The sequence below is a fragment of the Neopelma chrysocephalum genome, unplaced genomic scaffold (genome assembly GCF_003984885.1).
Source record: "Neopelma chrysocephalum unplaced genomic scaffold, ASM398488v2 Primary Assembly neopelma1_281, whole genome shotgun sequence".
Lineage (NCBI taxonomy): Eukaryota > Metazoa > Chordata > Aves > Passeriformes > Pipridae > Neopelma > Neopelma chrysocephalum.
Genome location: NW_020897943.1, coordinates 621,283 through 637,282, shown reverse-complemented (window position 1 = coordinate 637,282; position 16,000 = coordinate 621,283). Strand labels below are relative to the sequence as shown.

The 16,000-nt window shown below is 45.4% G+C and overlaps 1 protein-coding gene across 1 annotated transcript in view; it reads right to left on the bottom strand.

Annotated features, from left to right (window-relative positions):
* The window catches only part of HMCN1 (hemicentin 1), a 162,728-nt gene that overhangs the window by 128,572 nt on the left and 18,156 nt on the right, over nt 1-16,000 (bottom strand). The window contains exons 2-4 of the mRNA XM_027704511.1: nt 8,837-8,907; nt 6,304-6,462; nt 5,648-5,770 (exon numbers count right to left, since the gene is read on the bottom strand). Coding sequence (XP_027560312.1) covers nt 5,648-5,770; nt 6,304-6,462; nt 8,837-8,907 — 353 coding nt within the window. The remainder of the gene's footprint in view (nt 1-5,647; nt 5,771-6,303; nt 6,463-8,836; nt 8,908-16,000) is intronic.

Sequence of the window (16,000 nt, the reverse complement as noted above, 5' to 3'; positions counted from 1 at the left end):
ACAGAAATGAGATTCCAGCCTGCTTTAAATAAAAGTGCACTTTCCTTACATGTTACTCTATGAATGCCCAGCAGGCTTTGTGCAAACATGAAAGAAGTTTCAATAAGTGAAGGGCATCACTGAAAATACATTTGAATATGGGGACAGGTTTTCATCAATTATTACTCCTCCACTCTTAGTAACAGCTCACCAGAGACATGATGAATGCTCCCAGCACAGCATGAGGTAAAACAGCATTGACCAAGTGTCCCTTCCACAAGGGTCTGTGTGAGAGAGGGGCTTGGGCATGTTTTCAAAAGAACATACCCAAAAAATCACAGTCAGGTTCACTATACTGCTCCAGACCCCTGAAGGAACGTGGCCCAAGAGAGAAACAGGGTTTGTGCAAGAGCTGGTGACACCTCTGAGGCAGCAACTCTGCTTTGGACAAGCCTGGAACAGGAATCACAGAGCTTCAAAAAGATCCAACTCATTTCAGTTTTACCTTTAGAAATCATACATCTGGGTCCAAAAATGCTTCCAAAAGAAACTTCACTGTTCTCCTCACATACACTGAGATGAGTACAACGCCTTTTTGTACTTGGTAGATGGGAAAGTTTCCACTGAATTCCAAGATCTCAACTCCACAGGTAAGTTTTTAAATGTATTGTAAAATTTAATGAACCCATATGAACTTCAGTTTTTGAGAGTTTTTTCAAGATCAAAACTGAAAATGGGAGGCAACAGAAAGGCCCAGCTGTCTGAAGTCTGGAAGCAACTTGCTTTTATAGCGAAATCTTCTCCAAAGTTCAATAGGCAGTTCTGGGAGATCCATTTCCCAACCATCATTCCAAAGAGGTTTGCAACACTGCTGTAACACTGCTTTGGAAGTAGGTTTTTTTTCCCTTTGGGATCCTTACAGAAAGCCCCCAAAACAACAGCAGTTTTTGTTGTTTTGCCAAAATGTGACTTGAGGATTATTAGAGGGGGAAGGGCAAATGCAGCAATAATTTATAACGTTTCTCCAGAGAATTTGCTCTTGCAACCTGCCCTGCTGTCAGGTCATTCCTTGGAATGCATGCTGAAACCTGGAAAATCTATGGAGCATGGTCTCTATTCCCATTTGTTTATTCTGGGACTCAAGAATATTTCTCAAGCAGTCAAAGCAACAGCATTTCCAGTTAACTCTTTCATTGCTTAAGTAAATGTAGGTTCATACTCACACCCCAAAATTATCTACTCTAATAATGCTTTTAAACGCACGTCAAAGAGCAGGACTGAGACAAGCATGTGAAAATTATACTATGAAAATAAAACATAAATGATATCTATAACTACAACACGTTTAAAAAAACATGCAACTGAAAAGTTTCAGTGTTGAACCTCAAGCTCTTCTGAGGAACCAAAGAACTGAGCCTGCTCTCAGCTGCCTTTGACAGCCCTGCTGCAGTTGCATGAGGACAGTCTTCGTGTACATGAGCACAATTTCTTTTTCCAGAGCCTCCCAGCTCCGTAGGAAACCGAGAAAGGCCAGCTGGAAGTGTTTGTTTATCCCTTCCTTGGCTGGCATTCCCTGGACAAAATGTATCCTCAGAGTAAAGCATTCAGCTGTCTCGCCCATTAAACCATTCCTCCTTTTTGCCACGAAGAAGGATAATGCCTGTTTGGGATGGAGGGAGAAGAGAAGGCAAAAACCCTTCCTCCTAAGCTGAAATGTTGAGCTTTTGACTTCTTCCCCTTCATTTTACTCTTGAAGAGCAGTGGAGGGGCCTTTTACATTTTTAAACCTTCTGCAATCCATCTTGTCTTCAGTCCCCTCCCACCCTTCTCTTACTCACATAATCACTGTTATTCACAGGCTTCTCACCCAAACTCCAAACTCTTTTTTCCCATCTAGTCTCATCCACCTTTCAAATCACTAAACAACACCCTCTTCTTCCACCAAAGTCAGTGCCATGGCTCCCCACTCCTCCACAGGATTTCTACTCACATTAAAAATCAGGAAGAAAGCTTTACTTTTAAGCAGTCTAAGGAAAATTTTTCCTTCTTACAAGAAGAAAATAAAAGTAAGAAAAACCAAGTGTTTCTATACAAAAAGAAATGGAATAAGACCACTCACTATCTCAGTCCCTGGGACATCCCAGCTCTATCCACACTGGTCAGTCCACTTCATAAGACACAGCAATGACTCAGTTTTACCACAAACAGCCAAAATGACCTGGAGACACGACCTGAACCACCAGTGCCTGATAAACCTCCACTATTTTTGCACTGCAGCAGAACCCTCTGCAGGCTTTTCCTTACAGCACTCATTGTGAGGGGAATAAGTGAGTGTGGGGCCAGATAACTTCAAGTCAAAATTAGTACCATGGTTATGAAAATACAGAATTTGCTCTTAACAGGAGACTTTAACCCTTGTTTGATGGGCATTCTCCGTGCATTTTAATTCTGAGCAATTGTTGCAAATTAAGCCCTGAGCCTACAAAAGCAGCCAAGGAAAGCTCACCCTAAAGAAACACCTCTCCAGTGCTTTGATAAAAAAAGCATAACAACCTTTCTAAGACATTGGAGACAAAATGAGAATGCTACCATTCCTTTGTATGGAGGAGATCTAGAATTTTAGATAACGAAATCAAAATTGTGCTTTGGACCTTAAGAATATTCTTATTAATTGAATGCATAGAAACCATGGCAAAATGTCAAAATATGCCCTTCCTCACTGACTCTTAGATGAGCTGCATTCATCAGATAAGTGGAGATCATAGAATCATAGAATCAGCTGGGTTGGAAGGGACCTCCGAGATCATCAAGTCCAACCCTTGATCCAACCCCGCTGCGGTTACAGGACCATGGCACTGATGCCACATCCAGTCTCTTTTTAAAAGTCTCCAGGGACAGAGAATCCACCACTTCCCTGGGCAGCCCATTCCAATGGCTGATCACCCTCTCTGGAAAGAAGTTCTTTCTAATATCCAACCTAAACCTCCTCTGGTGCAGCTTAAGACCCTGAGCCCTCTTGTCTTGCTGAGAGTTGCCTGGGAAAAGAGACCAACCCCCACCTGGCTCCCCCCTCCTGTCAGGGAGTTGCAGAGAGTGAGGAGGTCTCCCCTGAGCCTCCTCCTGTCCAGGCTGAGCCCCCCCAGCTCCCTCAGCCTCTCCTCACAGCACTTGTGCTCCAGTCCCTTCTCCAGCCTTGTTGCCCTCCTCTGGACCTGCTCCAGGACCTCAATATCCTTCCTGAACTGAGGGCCCAGAACTGGACACAGCACTCCAGGGGTGGCCTCACCAGTGCTGAGTCCAGGGCAAGAATCACTTCCTTGGACCTGTTGGCCACACTGTTCCTGAGCCAGGCCAGGATCCATTGGCCCTCTTGGCCACCTGGGCACACTCTGCCTCCTGTTCAGCTTCCTGTCCATCCACACTCCCAGCTTCCTTCCTGCCTGGCTGCTCTCCCCCCACTCTGTCCCAGCCTGGAGCTGCAGGGGGTTGTTGTGGCCAAAGTGCAGGACCCGGCCCTTGGCCTGCTTGAACCTCATCCCCTTGGAATCAGCCCATGGATCCAGCCTATCCAGGTCCCTCTGCAGAGCCCTCCTGCCTTCCAGCTGATCCACACTCCCCCCAGCTCGGTGTCATCTGCAAGACACTTATGTATTTCATGCTTTGCTGGGCTGAACCCAATCAACAAAAATTTTTCCCAAGTCAGTTGTAGTATTTGAAATCAGAACATGTTTCTCACAAGTAAAGGCACTAAATTTTCTTATCCTGCTCAGTGCATGAGCATTGGATGTGTATCAAGTTTTGTTTTGCTGTGTTTCCTTGTAGCTTTGAATGTTGCTTCATTCTCCACTTAGTGCTCAAAGGACGAGCAGGGAGTAATGGTTTGAAACTTTATACACTAAAAATAGCTTTGTTTGAGTTCTTTGGGGGTAGAACGACCAAGAATGTTTGAACAAAACAAGGCAGTGGTTTGGCAGGGGGTTCCCTCAGTGACTGTGGAGCTGTTCCTTTTCCACACTCAGCTTTAGCTCTCTCTAGGCCCCCAACGGGGAGTGTGTTCAGCATTTATAAACTGCATTCTTTACACATCACCAGCTACTCAGAGACAAAGGAGGGCAGGTTTTATATCAGCTGAGTCCTGCCTAAAGGCTGCACCATAAACAGCAAGATCTCCTGTCCCTCTGCATCCACCCCCTGATCCAGAACTGAAACTTTGCATCCACCTTCTGATCCAGAACTGAAATCTGCAGGGATGGTTTCCTGTGGGATCACAGCAATTGGGTCAACTCACTGTCACAGTCCCTTAGCCCAGACACAGCTTTATGTGAGGTCAGTGATCACTGAAATTATTTCAGAGGCTTTGGGGTTTGGTTTTAATGCAAATTGTTTGGCAGTTATTGTGGAAAACTTCTGAAAGTGATTTGGTGGGGTTTTTCCACCTTAGGCAATCTCTTACACTGCTTAAGACAAGTGGCTTTTTCTGCTCACTTCTACCTCCCAAAAGCAGAAGAAAACAAAACCAAAACAATCAAACAAAAGCTTCATCCTAAAACTTGAGTCCCAGCAAAGAGCATTTCCCATGGGCAGTATCAGAGGATCACAGAATGGGTGGGTTGGAAGGGACTTTATAGACCATCCAGTTCCATCACAATCCCTCCTGTATAAAGGGATTTCATGGAGTGTCACAGAGGCAAGTTTTACCCTTCATACATAAATAATACCAAAATTCAGGTCAGGAACTGCACATTCCCAACAGCTGATTTCTTTTACCTCTGACTTCTAACCTATCTAAATCCTCTGGGAAGTTCCTCCTTTTGATCACCTTCACATCACTGCCAACAGCTTCTATCACTCCCAATAAGAACATCAGTTTTTCTAGGCAACAACAGTAGGAAACTGCAATTTATCTCCAACATCTGTCACTATTCAAATTCTAGGAAAGAAAGAAAAAAGGAACAAACCAGAGTAAATTTTTGTTAAAACACCTCACCTAGTCGTTCCCTGCGGGGGGAATTCAAAGGGGAATGTTTACAACATTTATAAACAATTCCAGCTCTCCTGATAACTACCATGTGATTTCATCTCTCTCCAAATTGTTTTCTCATGCACTTTTGAAATTTCATTTCTGCCTAAGACTCACTGGAGTTTTCCAAGAAAATTGTCATTCATGGCAGTGGGTCAGGAACCACAGCTACCAGCAGAGGTGGCAAAGGATTGCAACAATAACCTCAGTTAAAAGTTACCATCCATGGAAACCTGAGAGTTCATAATGTGAGGGACATTCCAGGCTAATTAGCTTGCTAACAAAATGCTCATTTAGAGCTGGTACTGAACTCTCATACTGATTAGAAAAGCCACTGGGCTTCTGGGAGCCCAGAACCACTCCTTATTTTATAGGCTCTCCTGGAAGCTTTGTGGCACAGGCAGAGGGAAGCTGGGGAGGTTCTGGTTAGATAAGGCACTGCACACTTCCCTGACATCAGTAAAAGTCCCAGATCTGCATCCTGATACAGCAAATGGAAAAAGAAGGGAAAAGTAGAAGAAAGTCCACAGACCAGGGCATTCAGAATTTCCCCTCCTGCTCCCTAACCCACAATCAGGTCATTTAAAGGCTTAGAGGATAACCCCTGCCTTGTTTTCTCTGTACATGGCAGAGCTCAGGCAAAGTTACCTCGTTCACTTGCTTTTTGTCCAAGTGAAAAACCTGCCCAGAGCTGGTGGAGGCGATCTCTTCATAGACCTTGTAGCCCACGTGCTCCCTGTCATCACAGTCCCCAGTCAGCACAAACACCACCTGGGTGGAAAACAAACACTCAGTTGTTTGTTTGGCACATTGTAGAAAACATTGCAATGACAACAGAAGAATGTATTACTTGGGCTGGGCTTATTACTTTGCATAAAGGACAGCACCACTGCACTCAGGGCTGATGGAAAAGGCAATGAAGAAGAAAAGGAACAGATAAGAATCCCTTTACACTGATCCTCATCTCTCAGCCCTGTACTTCACACAATATTTATTTTACAGCAATATAAAAACATCCACATAAGTGGTAAGCTGGCCAAGAATACATATGCTGGTATCAGACTCAGCTGCACTGTTCAATTTACAATACTAAAAGGAATATCCCTTTCAGTTTGGGTTTTTGGTTTTGTTTTTCAACCAGATCAGGTAACTCTCTATTTGAAAAAGGAAAAAAAAGGTCCCTAGAATGCAGTGTTCTGTAAAAAGGTTTCACTGAGTCTCACACAGGAGAATTTTACGCTTTGTCACTGAGGAAAGAGGGCATCAAATAACACAAACCAGCTCAGAATGCAAATCCTCTGTACCTGTGACTGTTTCTGCTGGATGAGCTGAAGCACCTCGTGGGTCAGTCTGTAATCCTTGGATCTGGCATCAGTAAAGACATAGATGAAGGAACCAGGCAGGGAAATTTCCAGAGCGATCTTTATTGCCCCAATGCTCATCTCTGGACAGTCTCCACCACCCTGGTCACAAGTAGAAGAAAAACAAAGCATTTTTTTAAGAAAAAAGAAACATACCAAATCAGTTACTTTTTGGGGACATTCAAGACAGATACTTCCTTAACTTGTAAACATTCGTTCCCTTTTTTCACCCTAAGGATTATGTGGTTGCTGCAGGGTGCTGTCACAGACAATTCCAAAGGGAAGAGAAATATAAAATTGATTTCTTTTATTTTTAACACCAACCCACCTTCACACACATGTATATACAATCTCCACGTGCTGGGAAGGAAGAGGAGAAAAGGTAATGCAGTTGCTGCCCTGAATTTTAATGCTTGAGATGCCATCAAAAATTATGTTTTGAGGTTAAACATTCACACAGACACACAAACCAGAATAAAAACCTGCCTCTCATACCAGAGAATTTTGGTGGTCCTCAATGAAATGTTCATGTTGGTAACAAGTTTAATCTATCAGTATTCTTAATCCCATTTCAAAACAGGAATATCAATAAATTCCTCATCTCTGTTAAAGAACAAGCACTTTGCCATTATTCTTTCTAGAAGTCATATAAGAACCATCACTCTTTTTATGTCAGTCCTTCCTGCACCTGGGAAAAGTAAGTGGCAGATTCCAGACAACCTGAAATTCAGGGAGAATTTATTCCCATGATGTAGAAGAGCATTTTCAAAAGGCAGCTGGGTGGAACTCCAACTCATCATCATCATTATCATGGAATGGTTTGGGTGGGAAGGGACATTAAAGCTCATCCAGTCCCACCCCCTGCCATGGGCAGGGACACCTTCCACCAGCCCAGGTTGCTCCAAGCCTCATCCAACCTGGCCTTGGACACTTCCAGGGATCCAGGGGCAGCCACAGCTTCTCTGGGCAACCTGTGCCAGGGCCTCCCCACCCTCACAGGGAAGGATTCCTTCCTACCATTTAACCTGCTGCATTGCCTTTATTTTTAAAAAAATAGGAGAATTTTCCATTCAATATTTCCTGCCTTTCTCTCCAAATTAAATAGGGTTCCAATTACCCTGTGAAGCTTTCTGGAAAGCCAGAGGTGAGGAAAGCCCAGCAAGCCTCCTTTTCCCTTCAGTTTGGGCAGGCACACCCCAATGCAGGTTGGCAGCTGAGCTCGTCTGTACTATTCCCCCGTTTAATACCTATTTTCTGAAATGGCATTGTAAAGACCCACAAATGGGTAACCCCAGGATCTGAATAAAAAAGCGCTACCAGCAGCCTTACAGGATACTCTTTTATTCCTGAAGTTGTCATTTTTGCCCTGAGCAATGCTCCAATCAGGCCTTTTCCCAGCTGCTGACACGAGTGCATTGGCAGCTGTATCCCAGGGCCACAGAACACTCCAACTGTGGGAATGCACTTCAAAAGATTGTTATACAGACAAGATCTCAGTATAGGGCTTATGCAAATTAGTATCCATTATGAAAATTTAATGCTGGAGGACACAAAAAATCTGCTTAACTCCTTAAAAAAATAGAGACACCAAGGAGCCACTGCTGCCCAGGTCCAAGTCCTTGTCATGCTGTCCGTAAGAATGATTCCCAGTTAATTCCAGGTCAAACACAGGTAACCCGGGATCAGGTTCTTCACCAGCCCTCATTTAGCTGAATGAGCACATCTTGGAAGTAATTATGAACTATGCAATCAATCAGCATTAAAGAAAGGAACCTCAAATTCGTTAGGCAGTAATTTTTAAACATCTCGCTTGAAAACAGAGTTTGAAATTCCCAAAAGCTTCATCTAAATCATGTACCTTTTAGAAACAGCTGCCTGCATTGCCCATAACTGTTGAGAAAACAAAACATCTGGAAGGATTTTTGAAGTTTAAACTTCCCCACGAAGGAGGAAAGCATAATAGCTATTGTTTTCTCTGAATCCAAACCTTCTGCCAACTTTGAATCTTCCAGCAATCTGCTCCTGCAGGGATTACACCCCGTGCCAGTGTCTGAGGGACAGCCTGTCTGGCACTACTGACTCCAGCAAGGTTTTCCACAGGTCAGGAGTATTTTGCTTGATGAAAGACAAGACAATAGGAACATATTTTCTGCCAGTCAGGGTAATTCCATTCCAATACTTCCCTTTCTTTCCATCACCTGAGGGAATGGCTGGAGCTGTGTCAGGGCAGGGTCAGGTTGGATCTCAGGAAAAGGTTCTTCCCCCAGAGGGTGGTTGGGCACTGACCAGGCTCCCCAGGGCAGTGGACATAAATTAAGATGACCAGAGAACAGAAAGAGGACAGTTTGTGCAGGTAAAATGGTAGAGGTGAGTGAGCTACACCTTCAGGAATCCTTGTAGCTGGAATTTCAGCACGAGAGGAAAGATTAGCATAAGGAAATGGAGTCTTTGCTAGAACCACAAAGAAGTTACTCACCTGAACATAAAGCTCCCTGAGTTCAAACTGAAATTTCTTGGGATCTGTGGTTATTGTCACTGGACCAATTTCTAAGATAAAAAAAATAAATTGAAAATATGAGGCAAACACAAAGTTATCAAAAGGCATCTGATATTAAAGAAATGAAACTAAAAGCATTAACAGAAAGAAATAGTTGAGAATGAGACACCCAGCACTGAAACCTGTGATTTGAAATCTTTATATCATTCCAGTATGACCAACTTCTATGAGTCTTAAACATTTACAGGCACATAAAGCCCTCTTGCTTTCACCTTTGGTTTTGACCAAATATTTCATTGCTTAGTAATCAGAAGGGAACAAAGGCCCCAAAACAAATGTGGCTGGACCAAGGAATAATGTATTTTTCCAGAAAGAGGCTCTTCAACCTGGAGAAGAGAAGGCTTTGGGAAGACCTTACAGCAGCCTAAGTACCTAAAGGGGCTCCAGGAGAGCTGGAGAGGGACTGGGGACAGGACAAGGGGGAATGGCTTCCCACTGCCAGAGGGCAGGGTTAGATGGGATACTGGGAAGGAATTGTTCCCTGGGAGGGTGGTGAGGCCCTGGCACAGGTTGCCCAGAGAAGCTGTGGCTGCCCCTGGATCCCTGGAAGTGTCCAAGGCCAGGTTGGACAGGGCTTGGAGCAACCTGGGCTAGTGGAAGGTGTCCCTGCCCATGGCAGGGGGTGGAACGGGATAGGCTTTAAGGTCCCTTCCACCCAAACCATTCCATGACTCTGTGATTCTTGGTAAACATGAGGAGACCTTTCTGGACAGAACACACATACTGCCTTTGTAACTTTAACCGTGGAAAAAAAAGAAAGAAAAAAAAAAAGAAGAGGTGCCACATCTCTTCCCTGAAAAAACTATATACCTCTGGCTGGAAAACCCCTGTATGAGCCCAGTACCCAACCCCAGTGTACCTTGCAGGAGCTGGCAGAAAGAACCAAAGCAGAAACAACTCTATTCGTTACATTTTCCATGTCTTTGTCCATGGAGAAAAGGCAGGACATCAAACTGCAGTGGCCTGGGGGGTGTAAGCAACAGCAGCAGGTATTTCAGCACTTCCCAATCCCACTGAGCTGTCCCTCTGGCCCTCCAACAGCTCCTTTCCCAGTGGTATCCAATGTGAGTGCAGCCAGCTGGATTCCTGTGGCTGTGATTTCCTGCCTGTGCACCTTAATGTGCCTTGGCACTGGTGCCCTGCATTCCTGCCCAGGGCCAGCACTGGCCCCCACCCAGCTCAGCAGGGCCAGGGTGCTGTGCCAGAAATAAATAAATACACACACACACATAAGTGAATAGATTTGTGCCAGCTGAGTGCCCAAACCACTCAAAGGGATCAGCTGAGTCCCTGCAGACCAAATGGGGCACAATTGTGCTGTCAGGGGAAAAGCAAAGCAGGAAAGTGCAGCGGAGCCAATTCAGTGCAGCTGCAGCTCACAGGGAAGTGCTGCCTCAGCAGACCTCACAGTGCTTTCCAAGCTCTATAAAAGTTAATGTGCACTTATCTTCTATATAATCTACACATTTTTCTGCTTTAAACAGTCCAAAGTTTTATTTCACTGCAGTTTCAACAACAGCCATCACTAAGGTCTACTCTAACACACCCCTGTTTGCTGGGGGGGCTCTATTTATGAGTGCCTTTTGCTAAGTGTAGGGTTTCATTCGTTTGAAAGGCACCCAAGAGATCACACAAAACCTTTCCTAGAACATTAAACTGTCTTAGGGAGGGTTTTTTTGTATGGCTGTGAGTCAATTTATCTGTGCATGTCATGGACTAAAATACTACAGTATGATCAAAAGAGCTGCTCTAAGGACTCACCATTCCTTCCCACACCTCATCCCACTCCTCCCATTCCACCTGACACCACTGTCCTTCAGGTATCCTTTGAAGCCAGCACCTGTAATAAAGCTCCCTCCAAATTGTTTTGCTTCAAATCTCTCCCCTGACAACCAGTGTTGTAAAGCACATCACTGAGTGGGGTTTATCCATACAACCCCGCTGGCTCCATTACTCTCAGCAGTTGAGGGATTAGGTTTTTCAATCTAAAGCAGTAAATCCTTTGGAAAGGCCTTTTCCCCCTATAAAATAAAGATCTGAAAAGCAACACTCCTGCAGCTAAGCCAAACCAGCCCCTCAGGTAGGCTGGGCTGCGAGCTTGGCCTTGTTCCCCCTCAGGCAGCCAGGGCTGGCTGTGGTGCCAAGCCTTGCCCTTGGCCCAGCTCCCTGCAGGATCACACCAAGGCTCCAGCTGCCCTCTGCTGAGAGCTCAGCAAGGAGCTGCCCTGGGACACGGCCCCTGCATCAGGAGCTGTGCCACCAGCAGGAGTGACCTGCCTGCCAAAAAAGCTGCCCTTGCCTTCAGAGCCTCCACCAGCTCCATCGTCCTTCATCCTCATCCCGTGGCCTCAAGGTGCAACCCCAGCAGGGCTGTTTGAGCAGCGAGGGGAACACAGGCCTTCGAAGGGCTCAGCAGGGAGAAAAGGGAGAGGACACTGGGACAAGTGCTTGAAGTTTATCACAGACTATCCTGAGCTGGAAGGGACCCCCAAGGGCCATCCAGTCCAGCTCTTGGCCCTGCACAGACACCCCAACAATCCCACCCTGTCCCTCAGAGCGTTGTCCAAACCCTCCTGGAGCTCTGGCAGCCTTGGGGCTGTGCCCACTGCCCTGGGGAGCCTGGGCAGTGCCAACCACCCTCTGGGGGAAGAACCTTTCCCTGAGATCCATCCTGACCCCGCCCTGACACAACCACACGCCGTTCCCTCAAGACCTACTTCCCAGCTGGGAGCTATCTCCAGAAAGGACCCTTGGAAAGAATGGCAAGCTCTCTCACAAAACACCCCAGAAAGTTCTTACAGAGGCTTAAATTACCAATACAATAAGAACCTCAAAACTCGTGAAGTGTAAATCAAGTTGCAGTGGTGACTCTGGACACAGAATGAGGGGCTCAGTGCAGCTCAGTGCAATGGCTGCACAACAGATCCATAGAACCATTTAGGCTGGAAAAGACCTCCAAGATCATTGACTCCACATACAAAATGTCCCCATGTCTCAATGAACGCATGACATAAATCAGACATCACTCAAATCAAGCAGAGTTACAAACCTGTATTCCAAATACAGAATATTCACTCAGACACTACATCCTGCAAACACAACAAGCAGAAGAAAATAACACTTCTTTTAACTTCACTAGTTCATTAGGTTGATACATGGAATACTCTAACAGAGTGGTTTGGTTTGGAAGGGACCTTACAGATCACCTCATCCCACCCCCTGCCACGGGCAGGGACACCTTCCACCAGCCCAGGTTGCTCCAAGCCCCGTCCAACCTGGCCTTGGACACTTCCAGGGATGGGGAGGTGTGGTTTTCCATTCTGATGCTGAAATATGAATCCATTTTAGGCACCTATATGGGAATGTTTGGTGTAGTTTCTTGTAGGGGTCACCTCAGTGCTCACCACTCCAAAGTTTTCCTGGTCCTCCAGAGGGGACTGTGGAAAAGTGAAAAACCTGAAAAAGCCCCAGCGAGGCTTCAAGGCTTTGTGAGGCAGCAACTCAACTCTCTTGTCTGCCAAGCACAGCATAAATGTCAGTTCTGTCAGACTAACCTGGGATCCAAGACTTGGTATTGCACACACACATAAAGTAATAGCAGAAGAAAGGAAATGTTTAAAGGAATGGCTGCACATTCTGGAACAAAGACTGGATTTCCTAAACTGAAATCACAAAATTCAACGTAGCCACTGTGGTGTCTGAGCTTGTACCTACAGAATTAAACAACTGTGACAACATAAAACGGAGTAATAGGATTTTGATACTTCCTTTCCAGGGCACATCTGGTCAAAACCACCTCCTTGGTAAATAAGGAGAAAAGCCTGTGGTGAGCTGAGACACTTGGCCATTCCTAAAGGCTCTGCTGCTCTTCCATGGCTTTGTGCCACACCTCAGATGGCCCCATGTTTACGTACAAGCTGAGTTGGGAAAACCACACATTCCCCAGGACACACAACGGCACATCATCCTCACACTGAGGGTGATTGCACATTTGGCACTCCCTGCTCTGCCCACGGAACACATCTGCACCACAGCTGGGTGCTCCAGGACATCCAGCAAAGGGATATGGAAGCCATTTGCCTACCTCTCATCAGCTCAGAACACTGCATTTGTTTGTTCCAGGAGGAAAAGGATAAAAGCTCTAATTGATACTTGGTAGCTGAAGGAATTTTGGCAGAGATGTTGACTCATGTGGAGCGCTCTCAGCCACAGAATTCCTTCTTCTAATTCACAGCAAGGACCTTTCCCTAATGCAAAACCATATCCAGGGTTAAAAAATAAATAGACAAATAAATAAAACAAGAGATCCCCCACAAAAATCTGCACACCTTTGGATACTTCCAAAGAAATGTATTCTTCAGAATTACAACACTACAAATGAAAAAGAAGAAGAAAGGAAGAACCAAACCCCAAAACCCAACCACAGAACAGCAGCAAACCACTGTTATTTTAATAGCACTAATAATTTCTATTCAGTTATTTCTTCATTACATAGTCTACAGCTCACTAAGAAGAAGTTTTCCCCACCTTGTAACACACAGAAAACCTGGGTGACCATTATATTTCACGTTCTTTTTTATTTGTGAAGTGGACTGGCAAGTTTAGCACTGGGCTACAGCAATTCTGACAGTTTTGGGGATCAAGAGACTAACATGGGTTTCATATATACATACATACACAGACATATATGTTCATATATACACATACACACCCCTGCCTGCCCATTTATATATATATATATATATATGAAAAATAATTTTCACCACAAGTAAAGAGATGTTTAAGGATTGGGAATAATCAGCTGGGACAGCTAAAATGCTTAAAGCAAGATCACTGCCAAAAGAAACTGGTGTACAATTATTCCTTAGGAGTGCTGAGCACCGAGCTTTATCTGATTTAATGCTCCTCTCAGAGAAAGAAGAGGATCGTATCCAATTCTTTGTAAAGCTCTGCCTCTCATTCTTCTGCAGACCTTTAGGAGCAGCTCCCTCCAGGGATTAAGGAAATCAGTGTTGCCAGGGTTCCTCCTCCCCAGCTGTCTGTCCTGGGGGCACGGGAGCACAAACCCCTCATTTCCCAACAGCCAGGACTTCCCCCAGCGCAGATCCCGCAGGAGCTGCCACTGGAAGTTTTCCCAGGACTCATCACACAGGTACAACTAAATAAAACACTTTTAGTTGCCATCTCACTGGGCAGTGACTATTTTTGTTCCTCACACAGCTGACAAATACACACAGCATTAGAGGATTGTTTTCACCATTGTGTTTTAATGCAACTAAAATGGCTGCAAACTTCTATCACAGGCTACTAAAACCAAGCAGCTGACTCTGAAAATATAAGCTAGAAAGGTATTAATAAACACTGCCTAGAAAAAAAAGACCAAATGCAAAGCCTTGTGCTTCATTCTAACACAAGTTTTGGTAACAATGTGCCTTAGTAAGTGCCCCATTTGTATCATTATTTCCCATTGTTATAATAGTTATGAGCCCGTGACTTTTTTTTTTTTAAGGAAAACAACAATACTAAAAAAAAAAAGAAAAAAGGACGATATATGTTTAATTTCTTGGAAAAGAAAAGCTCACTGGACCCACAGTGGATAAAATCTAATATTCTCATCTTTTGTCAACTGCAACAAGCACAAAGTTTGGCTTATGGGCCTCAAGTGTGGTTGTCTTACAGTTATTAACCATGTGCAGTGACAAATCACACAAATCAGGGCAGACTGGCCCAGCTCACTGTGAACTCCACCTTCTGAGAGCTGCAGGCACAAACCACAGGGTGTGCAGAGTGACCTCCTCTACCCAGAGATGGATCTAATAAATCCAGACTTGCCACAAATTCTTTCTGAAATGGGTGGTGCACAGAACAGCCTCAGAGCTTCTCATCAGTGGTGCATCACACCATGAACCAGACACAAAACCTGCTCCCTCTGGCCACAAATAAGAAAAAGAAAGTTTGAATTAAGTAGAACTACGGGTTTATTATTGTTCTGAGGAAATAATCCACCTGAACATCCCTCCCAGAAGGTTTTGTCTATTCCTGGTGCCCAGCTAAGAGGCAAAGAGAGCAGAATACTTTAAGTTTTAACCACGTGGAGTCAAGTTATGGCTATCATGGCTCCTAAATGTCCCAAAAAGACTGACCCAAAGCAAGGCCTTTTCCCCTTTCCAGGGACAAGCAAACGAGCTGAATCTTCAGATCCTCCCTCCCGTTGTCCTTTGAACAGCCCCGGAGGTCTGTCCCATGGGGGCAGCAGCCAGGGGGGCTGAGCTGCCTCTGGCCAGCCCCCCCTGGGGGGTTGCCCAAATCACACACACACAGGGCTGGCAACTCAGCCCACAGTCCCTGGGAGAGGCCAGAGGGCTGAGGGAGCCACGGAGGTGATGGAAAGCTCCTACAGCCTGACACCCGAGCCTAGAGCCTGAGCTCCTTCCCAGCACACTGAATCCATCCAGAGCTGCTGCCCGTGCTCCTGCAGCTCTCTCTGCCCAGAGGGTTGGTTTTGGGCCTGGCTGCCCAGCACTGCCACCAGGGCAGACGTTTTCCAGCAACAAAAGGCACCAGCAGACACAAGGGAGAAAAGAGCTTTGAGGAATGTGCTTCCCTGAGCTTACAGTAGAGGACAAGCAGCTGCTGAGGGCTGGGCTCCCTCACTGTACAGCCTGGGAGCTGTTCCACGGAGCAGCTGAGAAGGCCATCAGCTCCCATCAGCTCCCATCAGCTCCCGCTCTGTTTGTGTTTATCTCCCCTTGTTAACAACAAGCTAAACTGAAAACTCAGCTCACAGTGCTCTTCCAATTCCTTCTCCAGACTGAGCTCCAGTTCAGGCCAGGGCTATTTCTGTCTCATCTCTGGGCCTGTGTATTTTGGCAGTGCTCCTCCTGCACTTGTAACAGTGCTGGAGAAGGGACTTGCCCTGCAGAATCGGGCAGGAATGAAAGCAACCACACATTTCACAGCGCTGCTTTGGGATGGATTACCTCAACACACTGAAGGCAAATCAAATGAGATTGAAAACTCCATTTTTAATTCACCATTTATACTTAACATTGCATTGCAAAATGAACTTATTTACTGTGACAT